This window comes from Pelodiscus sinensis, chromosome 16 (assembly GCF_052426305.1).
Source record: "Pelodiscus sinensis isolate ZL-2025 chromosome 16, ASM5242630v1, whole genome shotgun sequence".
NCBI classification, from domain to species: domain Eukaryota; kingdom Metazoa; phylum Chordata; order Testudines; family Trionychidae; genus Pelodiscus; species Pelodiscus sinensis.
Genome location: NC_143067.1, coordinates 41,666,891 through 41,680,086, shown reverse-complemented (window position 1 = coordinate 41,680,086; position 13,196 = coordinate 41,666,891). Strand labels below are relative to the sequence as shown.

General features: G+C 64.7%; 1 protein-coding gene across 2 annotated transcripts in view; it reads right to left on the bottom strand.

Annotated features, from left to right (window-relative positions):
• RELL2 (RELT like 2) overlaps positions 1-9,281 on the bottom strand; it is a 33,667-nt gene extending 24,386 nt beyond the window's left edge. The window contains exons 1-2 of one of the 2 annotated variants that reach the window (XM_075900016.2): positions 9,044-9,281; positions 2,165-2,378 (exon numbers count right to left, since the gene is read on the bottom strand). In XM_075900016.2, the coding sequence (XP_075756131.2) occupies positions 2,165-2,372 (208 nt within the window). In that variant the 5' untranslated portion in view covers positions 2,373-2,378; positions 9,044-9,281. Of the gene's footprint in view, positions 1-2,164; positions 2,680-9,043 lie in introns of those variants that run through there. The other variant, XM_089769612.1, reaches the window with a different exon arrangement.
• Positions 9,282-13,196: the final 3,915 nt, after the last annotated feature.

Below are 13,196 nucleotides of genomic sequence, written 5' to 3'. Positions count from 1 at the left end.
CAAGGTGGGCTCCTGGACTAATGTGCTAAGTGACGCAATATGGAATGAAGATGGGCAGCCCTTGGTGGGTAAAGAACAGGTTAGGAACTATTGAGAAAAGTTAAACGTACATAAATCCATGGGTCCGGACTTAATGCATCCGAGGGTACTGAGGGAGTTGGCAAATGTCATTGCAGAGCCTTGGGCCATTATCTTTGAAAAGTCGTGGAGATCGGGAGAGATCCCAGGTGATTGGAAAAAGGCAAATGTAGTGCCCATCTTTAAAAAAGTGAAGAAGGACGATCCAGGGAACTATAGGCCGGTTAGTTTTACCTCAGTCCCTGGAAAAATCATGGAAGGGATCCTCAAGGAATCCATTTTGAAGCACTTGGAAGAGAGGAAGGTGATCAGTCAGCATGGATTCACAAAGGGCAAGTCGTGCCTGACCAATCTGATTAGCTTCTAAGATGAGGTAACTGGCTCTGTGGTTATGGGGAAGTCAGTGGATGTGATATACCTTGACTTTAGCAAGGCTTTTGATACGGTCTCCCACAATATTCTTGCCAGCAAGTTAAGGAATGTGGATTGGATAAATGGGCGGAAAGCTGGCTGGAAGGTTGGGCCCAGCAGGTAGTGATCAACGGCTCGATGTCAGGATGGTGGTCAGATTCCAGCAGTGCCCCAAGGTTCAGTTCTGGAATCAGTTTTGTTCAACATCTTTATTAATGACCTGGATGAGGGGATGGGTTGCACCCTCAGCAGGTTTGCAGATGACACTAAGCTGGGGGGAGAGGTAGACACGCTGGAGGGCAGGGATAGAGTCCAGAGTGACTTAGACAAATTGGAGGATTGGGCCACAAGAAATCTGATGAGGTTCAACAAGGACAAGTGCAGAGTCCTGCACTTGGGACGGAAGAATCCCAAGCATTGTTACAAGCTGGGGACCTACTGGCTAAGAATCAGTTCTGCAGAAAAGGACCTGGGGATTACAGTGGATGAGAAGCTCGACATGAGTCAACAGTGTGCCCTTGTAGTCAGGAAGGCGAATGGCATATTAGGTTGCATTAAGAGGAGCATTGCCAGCAGATCCAGAGATGTCATTATTCCTCTTTACTCAGCTCTGGTGAGGCCACACCTGGATTATTGTGTCCAGTTCTGGGCCCCCCACTACAAAAAGGATGTGGACGCATTGGAGAGGGTCCAGTGGAGGGCAAGCAAAATGATTAGGGGGCTGGAGCATATTACATATAGGAGAGGCTGAGGGATTTGGGTCTGTTTAGTCTGCAGAAGAGAAGAGTGAGGGGGGATTTGAGAGCAGCCTTCAACTTCCTGAAGGGAGGTTCCAAAGAGGATGGAGAGAGGCTGCTCTCAGTAGTGACAGATGGCAGAACAAGGAGCAATGGTCTCAAGTTGTGGTGGGAGAGGTCCAGGTTCGATATTAGGAAAAACTATTTCACTAGGAGGGTGGGGAAGCCCTGGAATGGGTTCCCTAGGGAGGGGGTGGAGTCTCCATCCCTAGAGGTATTTAAGTCTCGGCTTGACAAGGCTCTGGCCGAGTTGATTTAGTTGGGATTGTCCTGCCTAGAGCAGGGGCCTGGACTTGCTCTTCTGAGGTCTCTTCCAGCTCTATGGCTCTATGGTTCCTTAAGAACCACTCATGGCTTTCACTAGACATTCTTGATTAATAAGCAGGTTTTACACTTTGTATTTCTGACTTCACATACAAGACTGATACATGCCCAGATAGAATACCCGCATCCAGGGGATCACAGGTAACTTGCCCTGTTTTGCAGGGAGCATATTCAGATGATGCATACTTATATGTAGAAATGTATGTACATGAACATCTGTGCGTGGCGTCACAAGAACTTGTGCTCATTGACACGAGGGCTAAACTTACCCTATGTGGGACAAGCTGAAATGATGCTTTATTCTCCGCCCTGCTATTGGCTGCGGTTCTGCCCCCAGTCTCCGGCGTGCACCATGTACAGTGCCCAGGCTGCATGCCCAGGCGCACACAGCGCTGTATGACCAGTTACCCGCTGTGCCCTACGCACACTCGCTGTGCAGCTCAGCCCACCACAGGCTTACATCGACCCCCATTCCACCTTGCCACTGACTGGCAATGCCAAGACAATGCAGAATGGGTCCAGCTGAGGCCCCTGACCCTGCTGCCCAAACTCACTAGCCTGAAGCTCCGTCAGCGCGTCCTCTTGCTCCAGGTCCAGCTCATCGCGGAAGGTGCGGCAGCGATAGCCCTTCTTCTTCAGCACATGGCAGATCAGGAACCCCACCAGTCCCATGATGAAGAAAACCAGGACAAGCAGGAAGAGCATAGACATGCTGTGCTGGGGATCGGGGTCCCCATCGCTGGTGCTGTTCTGCTCCGACATCGGGATCTAGGAGACAGAAGGGAAGACGACTCAAACCCATGGCACACCCACTGCACACTGCCCTCCCACACTGACGGGCTCTACCGCCGCCAGCACACTGCTATCTACCCTTCCATGCCACCTGGCTCTACCGCCACCAGCATACTGCTATCTACCCTTCCATGCCACCTGGCTCTACCACCGCCACCATACTGCTATCTACCCTTTCATGCCACCTGGCTCTACCACCGCCAGCATACTGCTATCTACCCTTCCATGCCACCTGGCTCTACCGCCACCAGCATACTGCTATCTACCCTTCCATGCCACCTGGCTCTACCGCCACCAGCATACTGCTATCTACCCTTCCATGCCACCTGGCTCTACCACCGCCAGCACACTGCTATCTACCCTTCCATGCCACCTGGCTCTACCGCCCCCAGCATACTGCTATCTACCCTTCCATGCCACCTGGCTCTACCACCGCCAGCATACTGCTATCTACCCTTCCATGCCACCTGGCTCTACCGCCACCACCGTACTGCTATCTACCCTTCCATGCCGCCTGGCTCTACCGCCACCAGCGTACTGCTATCTACCCTTCCATGCCACCTGGCTCTACCGCCGCCAGCACACTGCTGTCTACCCTTCCATGCCACCTGGCTCTACCACCGCCAGCATACTGCTATCTACCCTTCCATGCCACCTGGCTCTACCGCCACCAGCATACTGCTATCTACCCTTCCATGCCACCTGGCTCTACTGCCGCCAGCACACTGCTATCTACCCTTCCATGCCACCTGGCTCTACCGCCGCCAGCATACTGCTATCTACCCTTCCATGCCGCCGGCACACTGCCTCGGACCGACCAATCCAACTCGCTGCACTGCCACCAGCACACTGCCCATGGACAATGCCTGGCCCTACCGCCGCCGGCACACTGCCCTCTGTCTTCCCACGCTGCCTGGCTCTACATCTACAGACGCACTGCCCTCCTATGCTGCCTGGCTCTACCGCCACCGGCACACTGCCCCCCTGCGCTCCCACACTGCCTGGCTCTACATCTACAGACGCACTGCCCTCCTATGCTGCCTGGCTCTACCGCCGCCGGCACACTGCCCCCCTGCCCTCCCACACTGCCTGGCTGTACCACCAACACATGGCCCTCTGCCCTCCTGTGCTGCTGGGCTCTACTGCCACCGGCACACTGCCCACTGCCCTCCCACGCCGCTGGGCTCTACTGCCACTGGCACACTGCCCTCTGCCCTCCCATGCTGCTGGGCTCTACTGCTGCCAGCACACTGCCTTCTGCCCTCCCACGCCACGTGGCTCTACCTCTGCCGACACACTGCCCTCTGCCCTCCCACACCGCGTGGCTCTACCTCCGCCGGCACACTGCCCTCTGCCCTCCCACGCCGCGTGGCTCTACCTCCGCCGACACACTGCCCTCTGCCCTCCCACGCTGCATGGCTCTACCTCCGCCGGCACACTGCCCTCTGCCCTCCCACGCTGCGTGGCTCTACCTCCGCCGGCACACTGCCCACTGCCCTCCCACGCCGCGTGGCTCTACCTCCGCCGGCACACTGCCCTCTGCTCTCCAACGCTGGGTGGCTCTACCTCCGCCGGCACACTGCCCTCTGCCCTCCCACATCGCGTGGCTCTACCTCCGCTGACACACTGACCTCTGCTCTCCCACGCCGCGTGGCTCTACCTCCGCCGGCACACTGCCCTCTGCCCTCCCACGCCGCTGGGCTCTACTGCCACTGGCACACTGCCCTCTGCCCTCCCATGCTGCTGGGCTCTACTGCCGCCGGCACACTGCCCTCTGCCCTCCCACGCCGCGTGGCTCTACCTCTGCCGACACACTGCCCTCTGCCCTCCCACGCCGCGTGGCTCTACCTCTGCCGACACACTGCCCTCTGCCCTCCCACGCTGTGTGGCTCTACCTCCCGCCGACACACTGCCCTCTGCCCTCCCACGCTGCGTGGCTCTACCTCTGCCGACACACTGCCCTCTGCCCTCCCACGCTGCGTGGCTCTACCTCTGCCGACACACTGCCCTCTGCCCTCCCACGCTGCGTGGCTCTACCTCCCGCTGACACACTGCCCTCTGCCCTCCCACGCTGCGTGGCTCTACCTCTGCCGACACACTGCCCTCTGCCCTCCCACGCCGCGTGGCTCTACCTCCGCCGGCACTCTGCCCTCTGCCCTCCCACGCTGCATGGCTCTACCTCCACCGACACTCTGCCCTCTGCCCTCCCACGCCACGTGGCTCTACCTCCGCCGACACTCTGCCCTCCCACTCCGCGTGGCTCTACCTCCGCCGGCACACTGCCCTCTGCCCTCCCACGCCGCGTGGCTCTACCTCTGCCGACACACTGCCCTCTGACCTCCCACGTCGCGTGGCTCTACCTCCGCCGACACTCTGCCCCCCCACGTCGCGTGGCTTTACCTCCGCCGGCACACTGCCCACTGCCCTCCCACGCCGCGTGGCTCTACCTCCGCCGGCACACTGCCCTCTGCCCTCCCACGCTGTGTGGCTCTACCTCCGCCAGCACACTGCCCACTGCCCTCCCACGCCGCGTGGCTCTACCTCCGCTGACACACTGCCCTCTGCCCTCCCACGCCGCGTGGCTCTACCTCTGCCGACACACTGCTCTCTGCCCTCCCACGCTGCTGGGCTCTACTGCCGCCGGCACACTGCCCTCTGCCCTCCCACGCCGCGTGGCTCTACCTCTGCCGACACACTGCCCTCTGCCCTCCCACGCCGCGTGGCTCTACCTCCGCTGACACACTGCCCTCTGCCCTCCCACGCTGCGTGGCTCTACCTCTGCCGACACACTGCCCTCTGCCCTCCCACGCTGCGTGGCTCTACTTCTGCCGGCACACTGCTCTCTGCCCTCCCACGCCGCGTGGCTCTACCTCCGCCAGCACTCTGCCCTCTGCCCTCCCACGCTGCGTGGCTCTACCTCCGCCGACACTCTGCCCTCCCACGCCACGTGGCTCTACTTCCGCCGACACTCTGCCCTCCCACGCCGCGTGGCTCTACCTCCGCCGGCACACTGCCCTCTGCCCTCCCACGCCGCGTGGCTCTACCTCCGCCGGCACACTGCCCTCTGCCCTCCCACGCCGCGTGGCTCTACCTCCGCCGACACACTGCCCTCTGCCCTCCCACGTCGCGTGGCTCTACCTCCGCCGACACTCTGCCCCCCCACGTCGCGTGGCTCTACCTCCGCCGGCACACTACCCTCTGCCCTCCCATGCCGCGTGGCTTTACCTCCGCCGGCACACTGCCCTCTGCCCTCCCACGCCGCGTGGCTCTACCTCTGCCGACACTCTGCCCACTGCCATCCCACGCCGCGTGGCTCTACCTCCGCTGACACACTGCTCTCTGCCCTCCCACGCCGCGTGGCTCTACCTCCGCCGACACACTGCCCTCTGCCCTCCCACGCCACGTGGCTCTACCTCCACCGGCACACTGCCCTCTGCCCTCCCACGCCGCGTGGCTCTACCTCCGCTGACACACTGCCCTCTGCCCTCCCACGCCGCGTGGCTCTACCTCCGCCGGCACACTGCCCTCTGCCCTCCCACGCCGCGTGGCTCTACCTCCGCCAACACACTGCCCTCTGCCCTCCCACGTCGCGTGGCTCTACCTCCGCCGACACTCTGCCCCCCCACGTCGCGTGGCTCTACCTCCGCCGACACTCTGCCCTCTGCCCTCCCACGCCGCGTGGCTCTACCTCCGCCGGCACACTACCCTCTGCCCTCCCATGCCGCATGGCTCTACCTCCGCCGGCACACTGCCCTCTGCCCTCCCACGCCGCGTGCCTCTACCTCTGCCGACACTCTGCCCACTGCCCTCCCACGCCGCGTGGCTCTAACTCCGCCGGCACACTGCTCTCTGCCCTCCCACGCCACGTGGCTCTACCTCCGCCGGCACACTGCCCTCTGCCCTCCCACACCGCGTGGCTCTACCTCCGCCGGCACACTGCCCTCTGCCCTCCCACGCCGCGTGGCTCTACCTCCGCTGACACACTGCCCTCTGCCCTCCCATGCCGCGTGGCTCTACCTCCGCCGGCACACTGCCCTCTGCCCTCCCACACCGCGTGGCTCTACCTCCGCCGACACACTGCCCTCTGCCCTCCCACGCCGCGTGGCTCTACCTCTGCCGGCACACTGCTCTCTGCCCTCCCACGCCGCGTGGCTCTACCTCCGCCGACACACTGCCCTCTGCCCTCCCACACCGTGTGGCTCTACCTCTGCCGACACACTGCTCTCTGCCCTCCCACGCTGCGTGGCTCTACCTCCGCCGGCACACTGCCCACTGCCCTCCCACGCTGCGTGGCTCTACCTCCGCTGACACACTGCCCTCTGCCCTCCCACGCCGCGTGGCTCTACCTCCGCTGACACACTGCCCTCTGCCTTCCCACGCCGCGTGGCTCTACCTCCGCTGACACACTGCCCTCTGCCTTCCCACGCCGCGTGGCTCTACCTCCGCTGACACACTGCCCACTGCCCTCCCACGCCGCGTCGCTCTACCTTTGCCGACACACTGCCCTCTGCCCTCCCACGCCGCGTGGCTCTACCTTCGCTGACACACTGCCCTCTGCCCTCCCACGCCGTGTGGCTCTACCTCTGCCGACACACTGCTCTCTGCCCTCCCACGCTGCGTGGCTCTACCTCCGCCGGCACACTGCCCACTGCCCTCCCACGCCGCTGGGCTCTACTGCCACTGGCACACTGCCCTCCCATGCTGCTGGGCTCTACTGCCGCCAGCACACTGCCCTCTGCCTTCCCACGCCGCGTGGCTCTACCTCTGCCGGCACACTGCCCTCTGCCCTCCCACGCCGCGTGGCTCTACCTCCGCTGGCTCACTGCTCTCTGCCCTCCCACGCCGCGTGGCTCTACCTCTGCCGGCACACTGCCCACTGCCCTCCCACGCTGCGTGGCTCTACCTCTGCCGGCACACTGCCCACTGCCCTCCCACGCCGCGTGGCTCTACCTCTGCCGGCACACTGCCCACTGCCCTCCCACGCTGCGTGGCTCTACCTCTGCCGGCACACTGCCCTCTGCCCTCCCACGCCGCGTGGCTCTACCTCCGCTGGCTCACTGCTCTCTGCCCTCCCACGCCGCGTGGCTCTACCTCTGCTGGCACACTGCCCACTGCCCTCCCACGCCGCGTGGCTCTACCTCTGCCGGCACACTGCCCACTGCTCTCCCACGCTGCGTGGCTCTACCTCCGCTGACACTCTTCCCTCCTATGCCACCAGGCTCTACCACCACCCGCACACTCCTTGCCCCCACCCCTGACGGTGCAGGTCCTGGTATGCCTTGGCCTTTCCTTTTCCCCTCTTGGTTTGTTCCCAGTCCCCTCCTGGGCAGGCTCTTGGACTTTCTCAGGAGTAAGTGCCAGGGGCTGGACGCCTCAGTCCCCGCGCATGGGTCTCTGAGCCCGGGCGCCCCTCCCGGCTCTGGGACTGGGGAGGGCAGGAGCCGAGCCCCCCGCGGCCCCTTTGCGCGGTGCGTCTGTCCCGCCTCTGCATCTCCTCTGCCCGCGCTGCGGAGGTTTCCCAAGGACACTGCCGGCGCCGCTCGCCTCGCTCCATCCCCGGCCACCCCCGCAGGCTCCGGCCCTCGGGCTGCAGGGGCCCCGCGCTCTGCCCGCCCGGGTCTCTCCCTCGGGCCCTGCGGCGGGTCCCCTGGCGGGCTGCGCTTGTCATCCCGGGCCGCTACTGCGGGGCCCCAAGGGCACCGCTCCCGCCTGCTGCTCCGCTCCCGCCGGGCGGCCACTCACAGCGGCGGGCGCGGGAGCAGCGAGGCAGCGTCTGCCCGGCTCGGAGCCCTGCGCCAGCCGGACGGGGGGGGGGGCCGTGGCCGGAGCCCTGCGCCAGCCGGACCGGGGGGGGGGCGCCGTGTCCGGAGCCCTGCGCCAGCCGGACCGGGGGGGGGGGGCCGTGTCCGGAGCCCTGCGCCAGCCGGACGGGGGGGGGGGGGGGCCGTGTCCGGAGCCCTGCGCCAGCCGGACCGGGGGGGGGGCGCCGTGTCCGGAGCCCTGCGCCAGCCGGACGGGGGGGGGGCCGTGTCCGGAGCCCTGCGCCAGCCGGACGGGGGGGGGGCCGCGCCGGAGCCCTGGGGGGGGGGGGTGTCCAGAGGGGGGGGGGGGCGTGTCCTGCGCCAGCCGGACGGGGGGGGGGGGCCGCGTCCGGAGCCCTGCGCCAGCCGGACCGGGGGGGGGGGGGGGGGGGCCGTGTCCGGAGCCCTGCGCCAGCCGGACCGGGGGGGGGGCCGGGCCCTCCGGGGGGGGGGGCCGGGGGGGGGGACCGGGGGGGGGGGGGGGGCCCTGCGCCAGCCGGACCGGGGGGGGGCCCGTGTCCGGAGCCCTGCGCCAGCCGGACCGGGGGGGGGGGGCCGTGTCCGGAGCCCTGCGCCAGCCGGACCGGGGGGGGGGGCCCGTGTCCGGAGCCCTGCGCCAGCCGGACCGGGGGGGGGCCCGTGTCCGGAGCCCTGCGCCAGCCGGACCGGGGGGGAGGGGAGAGGGGAGGCTCTGCCTGGGTTTCAGCGTCCGTCGTGGCCGCCAGTCCCGGTCCTGTCCCGGAAGCCCGGTCCAGCAGCCGCCTCTCGCCCTCCTGCCATGCCGGGGCAGCGTCTGGTACCTGAGCCTCCTGCCGCCGCTCATCGGTCCTTTCTCCTCACCTGTCGCCTAGCAACCCAGCATCCCTGCCACGGGCTGCGGCCGGAGCATCCTTCTGTGCCTGGCCCGGCCTCGCGCCCCCTCTCTGGACCCCCGCAAAGCCCTGGCGCTGCGGGAGGGGAGTATCGGGGATCCCCGCGGGACAAGCCAGCAGCGGCGGGCGGGAGAGGCACGAAGGAGGCAGGTGCGGCGCCAGCGTTTGCAGGCTGCTCACGGCGCGGGGGGGCGGGGATCAGGGAACAAGAGCGGGCGCCTCCGTTTCCAACTCCCCCCTCCGCCCCCCTCCGCCTCCCCCGCCCGTGCCCGGCGGGCGCCAGGCGCAGTAGAGGGACGAAGCGGCAGCCGAGCTACCGAGAGGGCCCCTGCTGGGAGGGAAGGGGGCCGAGTCCTCTGCGCTGGGGGGCAGTGAATAGCAGCAGGCTCCAGCAGAGGTGAGAGCCGGGCTCTGGTGGCACCAGTGTGCTTGGCTGGTGCTGGCTGAGATTTCACAAGGGTCTACTGACAAACCCAACTTCTCCTGGCTCCCTTGCAGCCGGGCCTTATGCCAGCCCGGCCCGGCCCGGCCCAGCCCAGCCCAGCCCGGCACAGCTCAGCCCAGCCCGGCACAGCTCAGCACAGCCCTGCCGGGCCCAGCCCAGCACAGCACAGCACAGCACAGCACAGCCCAGCCCGGCACAGCTCAGCACAGCCCAGCCCGGTACAGCTCAGCACAGCCCAGCCCAGCACAGCTCAGCACAGCCCAGCCCGGTACAGCTCAGCACAGCCCGGCACAGCTCAGCACAGCCCGGCCCAGCCCAGCCTGGCACAACTCAGCACAGCCCAGCCTGGCACAGCTCAGCACAGCCCAGCCCAGCACAGCTCAGCCCAGCCCGGCACAGCTCAGCCCAGCCCGGCACAGCTCAGCCCAGCCCGGCACAGCTCAGCCCAGCCCAGCCCAGCACAGCACAGCACAGCACAGCACAAGCACAAGCACGGCACGGCACGGCACGGCCCAGCACAGCACAGCACAGCACAGCACAGCACAGCCCGGCCCAGCCTCTTGCTAGTCAGGGCAAGTGCAGCCCCAGACTGGCCCAGCTGGCGGGGCAGCAGAGTGTGGTACTGCTGGTCACCATGCTCTCCTGTCCCATCCCCCCAGGCAGGGCGGGGGGAGGGGGGATCCTGAAGCAGCTCTGGACACTTCCTCTCGGAAGGTCCCGCAAGGTCGCCCTGCCCCAAAGCCCTGAGTGCAGAGGCCTCCTGGCAGCTCACCCCCTCCCCCTCCCTGGTATTTAATAGGGGATAAGAACCCATCAGGAGAGCTGGTGAGACCACCCAGGTGCATGGCAGCTGCTCAGGGGCACCCAGCTCTGTGTCCTGCCCAGGCAGTGGCCGGGTGAGCAGCAGCTGGCTAGAGCCCAGAGCAGGGCCAAGGGAAAAGCACTGGAAGCCCAGGGCCGAGCGGCCGGCCAGCAGCAGGGCGACTGGGGCGTGTTCTGTAACTAGCTTGCACCAAGCAATGTGACCTCCCGCCACAGCGCAGGGGCCTTACCACGAAGCCCCAGCCCGTCCCCTAGACGCAAGCGGGACTGTGTGACAAAGATCCTACACATGCAGGTTCAGTTCAGTCCCCAGTCAGTCCCCTGGCTCAGTCTGTAGCCTCGCTCTCCCAGCAAAGCCGTGCTGGTCCAGAGCGGCTTTCTGAAGGGTGACTCGCTGGGAGTTACTGAGAGGTGAGAGCCGGTGAAATACCTGTGCAAGTGAGTCTCAGTCTCCCATTCTCAAGTGGTAGCAGAGACATAGCGATCTGCCAGTTCCTTTGCATTGTTGCAATGAACAAGACTTATGCCCTTTGTGGTTAAAGTTCTTCATTTGCATTACCCAGGGCTTCTTTCTCCCTGGCTGGGGATTTAGTGGCAGGGCTGCATGCAGGGTCCGTGTTTGCTCCTGCACCGTAATGGGAGACGGATACGTGACAGCAAAGCAGGCAGCATCCACGCCGTTCCAGGAGGGTTAAATGCCCCAGACCTTCTCCCATACGAACAAGCACTTTGAGCTGCGTTGGCCTTGTGTCCAGCCAGGCATTTGTAAGCGTCCAGTGAGGCCTGGGACTTGGGCATGAGCTGCCACCTGGTCTGCCAGTGCCACCCCAGCCTCCTTTCCAATGCTTCGTGCTGCCAGAGGCATCAGTGCCATTTGGCCCCTTTAACGCTGTTAATACCCCAACACCACAAAGGCAAAAGTGCCGACTCCCATATGCAACGGAGCGGCCAATTGCCCCCATCCGAGCAGGCACAGACCTGGCTGTCAGCCCAGGAATTCAGGACCTCTGGGCTTGGGGACTGTGGCTCATTTGACTGAGGAATGAAACCTCTCACCCTGAAATGTTCCAGCTAGTCTAGTCCACAGCGGCGCAGCCTGCCAGGGTATATCTGCCCAGCACTCCACTCTGCACTGGCTGCCTAGGGACACTGAGGGCAGCGTTGGATTTCTGCTGCCATGGTCAAAGCCCTCCATGCCCTGGCTGCCTGAGAACCTTTGCCTCACAGCTGAGACCTCCCTCAACAGCTGCATTCTAGCCAAGCAGGGCTGTGAGTCAGGGGTGCCTCAGAGGGATGGGGCCTTCACAGGCGCTGGGCCTCTGGCTTATTGCCCAAAGTGACGAAAATGACCAGAGGCTGCGCTGCACTTTGCTTCTCACGCAGTCACTGGTCACACGCGGCAAACACCCTGCCCAGCCCACAGCAGTGCGAACGCCCTGACTGACACCCTTCCTGCCCCAGCCACACCCAGGCAGGAACTCGGCTGGGGAAGATGCCTGCCAGTGCCAGGGACTGACAGGGATGTGCAGGCCGAGGGCTGGGGGACAGCCAGGCTCTGGGGTCATCAGCAATAAGGCCTGGATGTGTGGGAGCAACGGAGCTTGTCTGGCCGTGTTCAAATGTGCAGTTGTGGCTGTGTCAGTCTCAGGGATTGGAGACACTGTACTGGATCATCTTCTATTGGCGAGAGAGGCACGCTTCTAAGCCACTCGCAACTAGGCCGCTGACGGGGCAAAGGGGCAGCTGCCCCAGGGCCAGGCCATTCAAAGGGGCCTGGAGCCCCTGCCCATGGCCACTGCTGAACTGGAACGATGTGGGCTGGGAGATGGGCCATGGGGCAGAGTGGAGCAGGTTGCTCTGACTCCTGCTGCTGCGAGTGCGGGGTTGGGACGGGGACCATTGCTGGGGTGTTGTGCCCTGCCCCCCCCAGGTAATCCCAACAGCTGCCCTAGGCCTTGCAGGTCCCATCCATAGGATGGTTCAGGTGGCTGCCACTGGGGCCCCCAACACACAGGGTCTGGGGGCAGCCGCCCCATACCATCCTATGGATGAGTCTGCCTAGAACAGTTCCCCTTCCCTTCAGACCCACATAAGAAGAAAAGATTGTGGTGGGGAGATTTTGTCAGCGAATTGCTACATTTTGGCTAGCTCCTCTCCAGAAAGGCACGTTCCTGAAACTGACTCTTAATTCATAAGACAGCAGCTGCCTCAGTAGTCTGTCGTAGGGCTGTCCGATAGCTTTTTTGGGACAATCCTTTCTATTGCGATGAGAATTCCGTTAAAAGCATTTGCGGAAAATCATGCCAGTCTAGCTGTAGCCATCACGTCTAGGCTGGGCTGTGCCCTGGAGAAGCAATAAACCCTCTGTTCTTGCTGCTGCGGGGCTGCAGGGCCGGGAACCTCAGCTCCCCCTCACAGCACTATTAAAGACTGGCCCACTTATTTCTGTGGCTGTGCCTTGGGGAGGGCTCAGCTTCCTGCCCCCAGGCCCCTGAGCTGCCCAAGGCATGTGTGTGGGGCCAACTTCCCACGTGCTCTGAGCCCTGCCCCCTGCCCCTCCCCTGGCCGGTCAATACAGGGCGTGCAGGGGCAGCGCCTCGCCCCTCCAGCTCCCACGAGGAGGCGGCTCGGCGCTGCCTCTGGCCAATGGGCACTGCGGGGCGGTGCTGGGGGCGGAGCCTGCCACGGACAGCCCCGCCCACTTCCTCCTTCCCCTGTTCAGTGGCGTTCAGCGGAGAGCAGGGCGCCAGGCCGGGAACTCGCGCGAGCTGCGCGCGCAGCGACTCCCCCTGCAGCGGGCGGGGCCGGGCGCAGCCGCGCGCCAGGAGCCTGCCGGACCCCGCCCCCGGCCAAC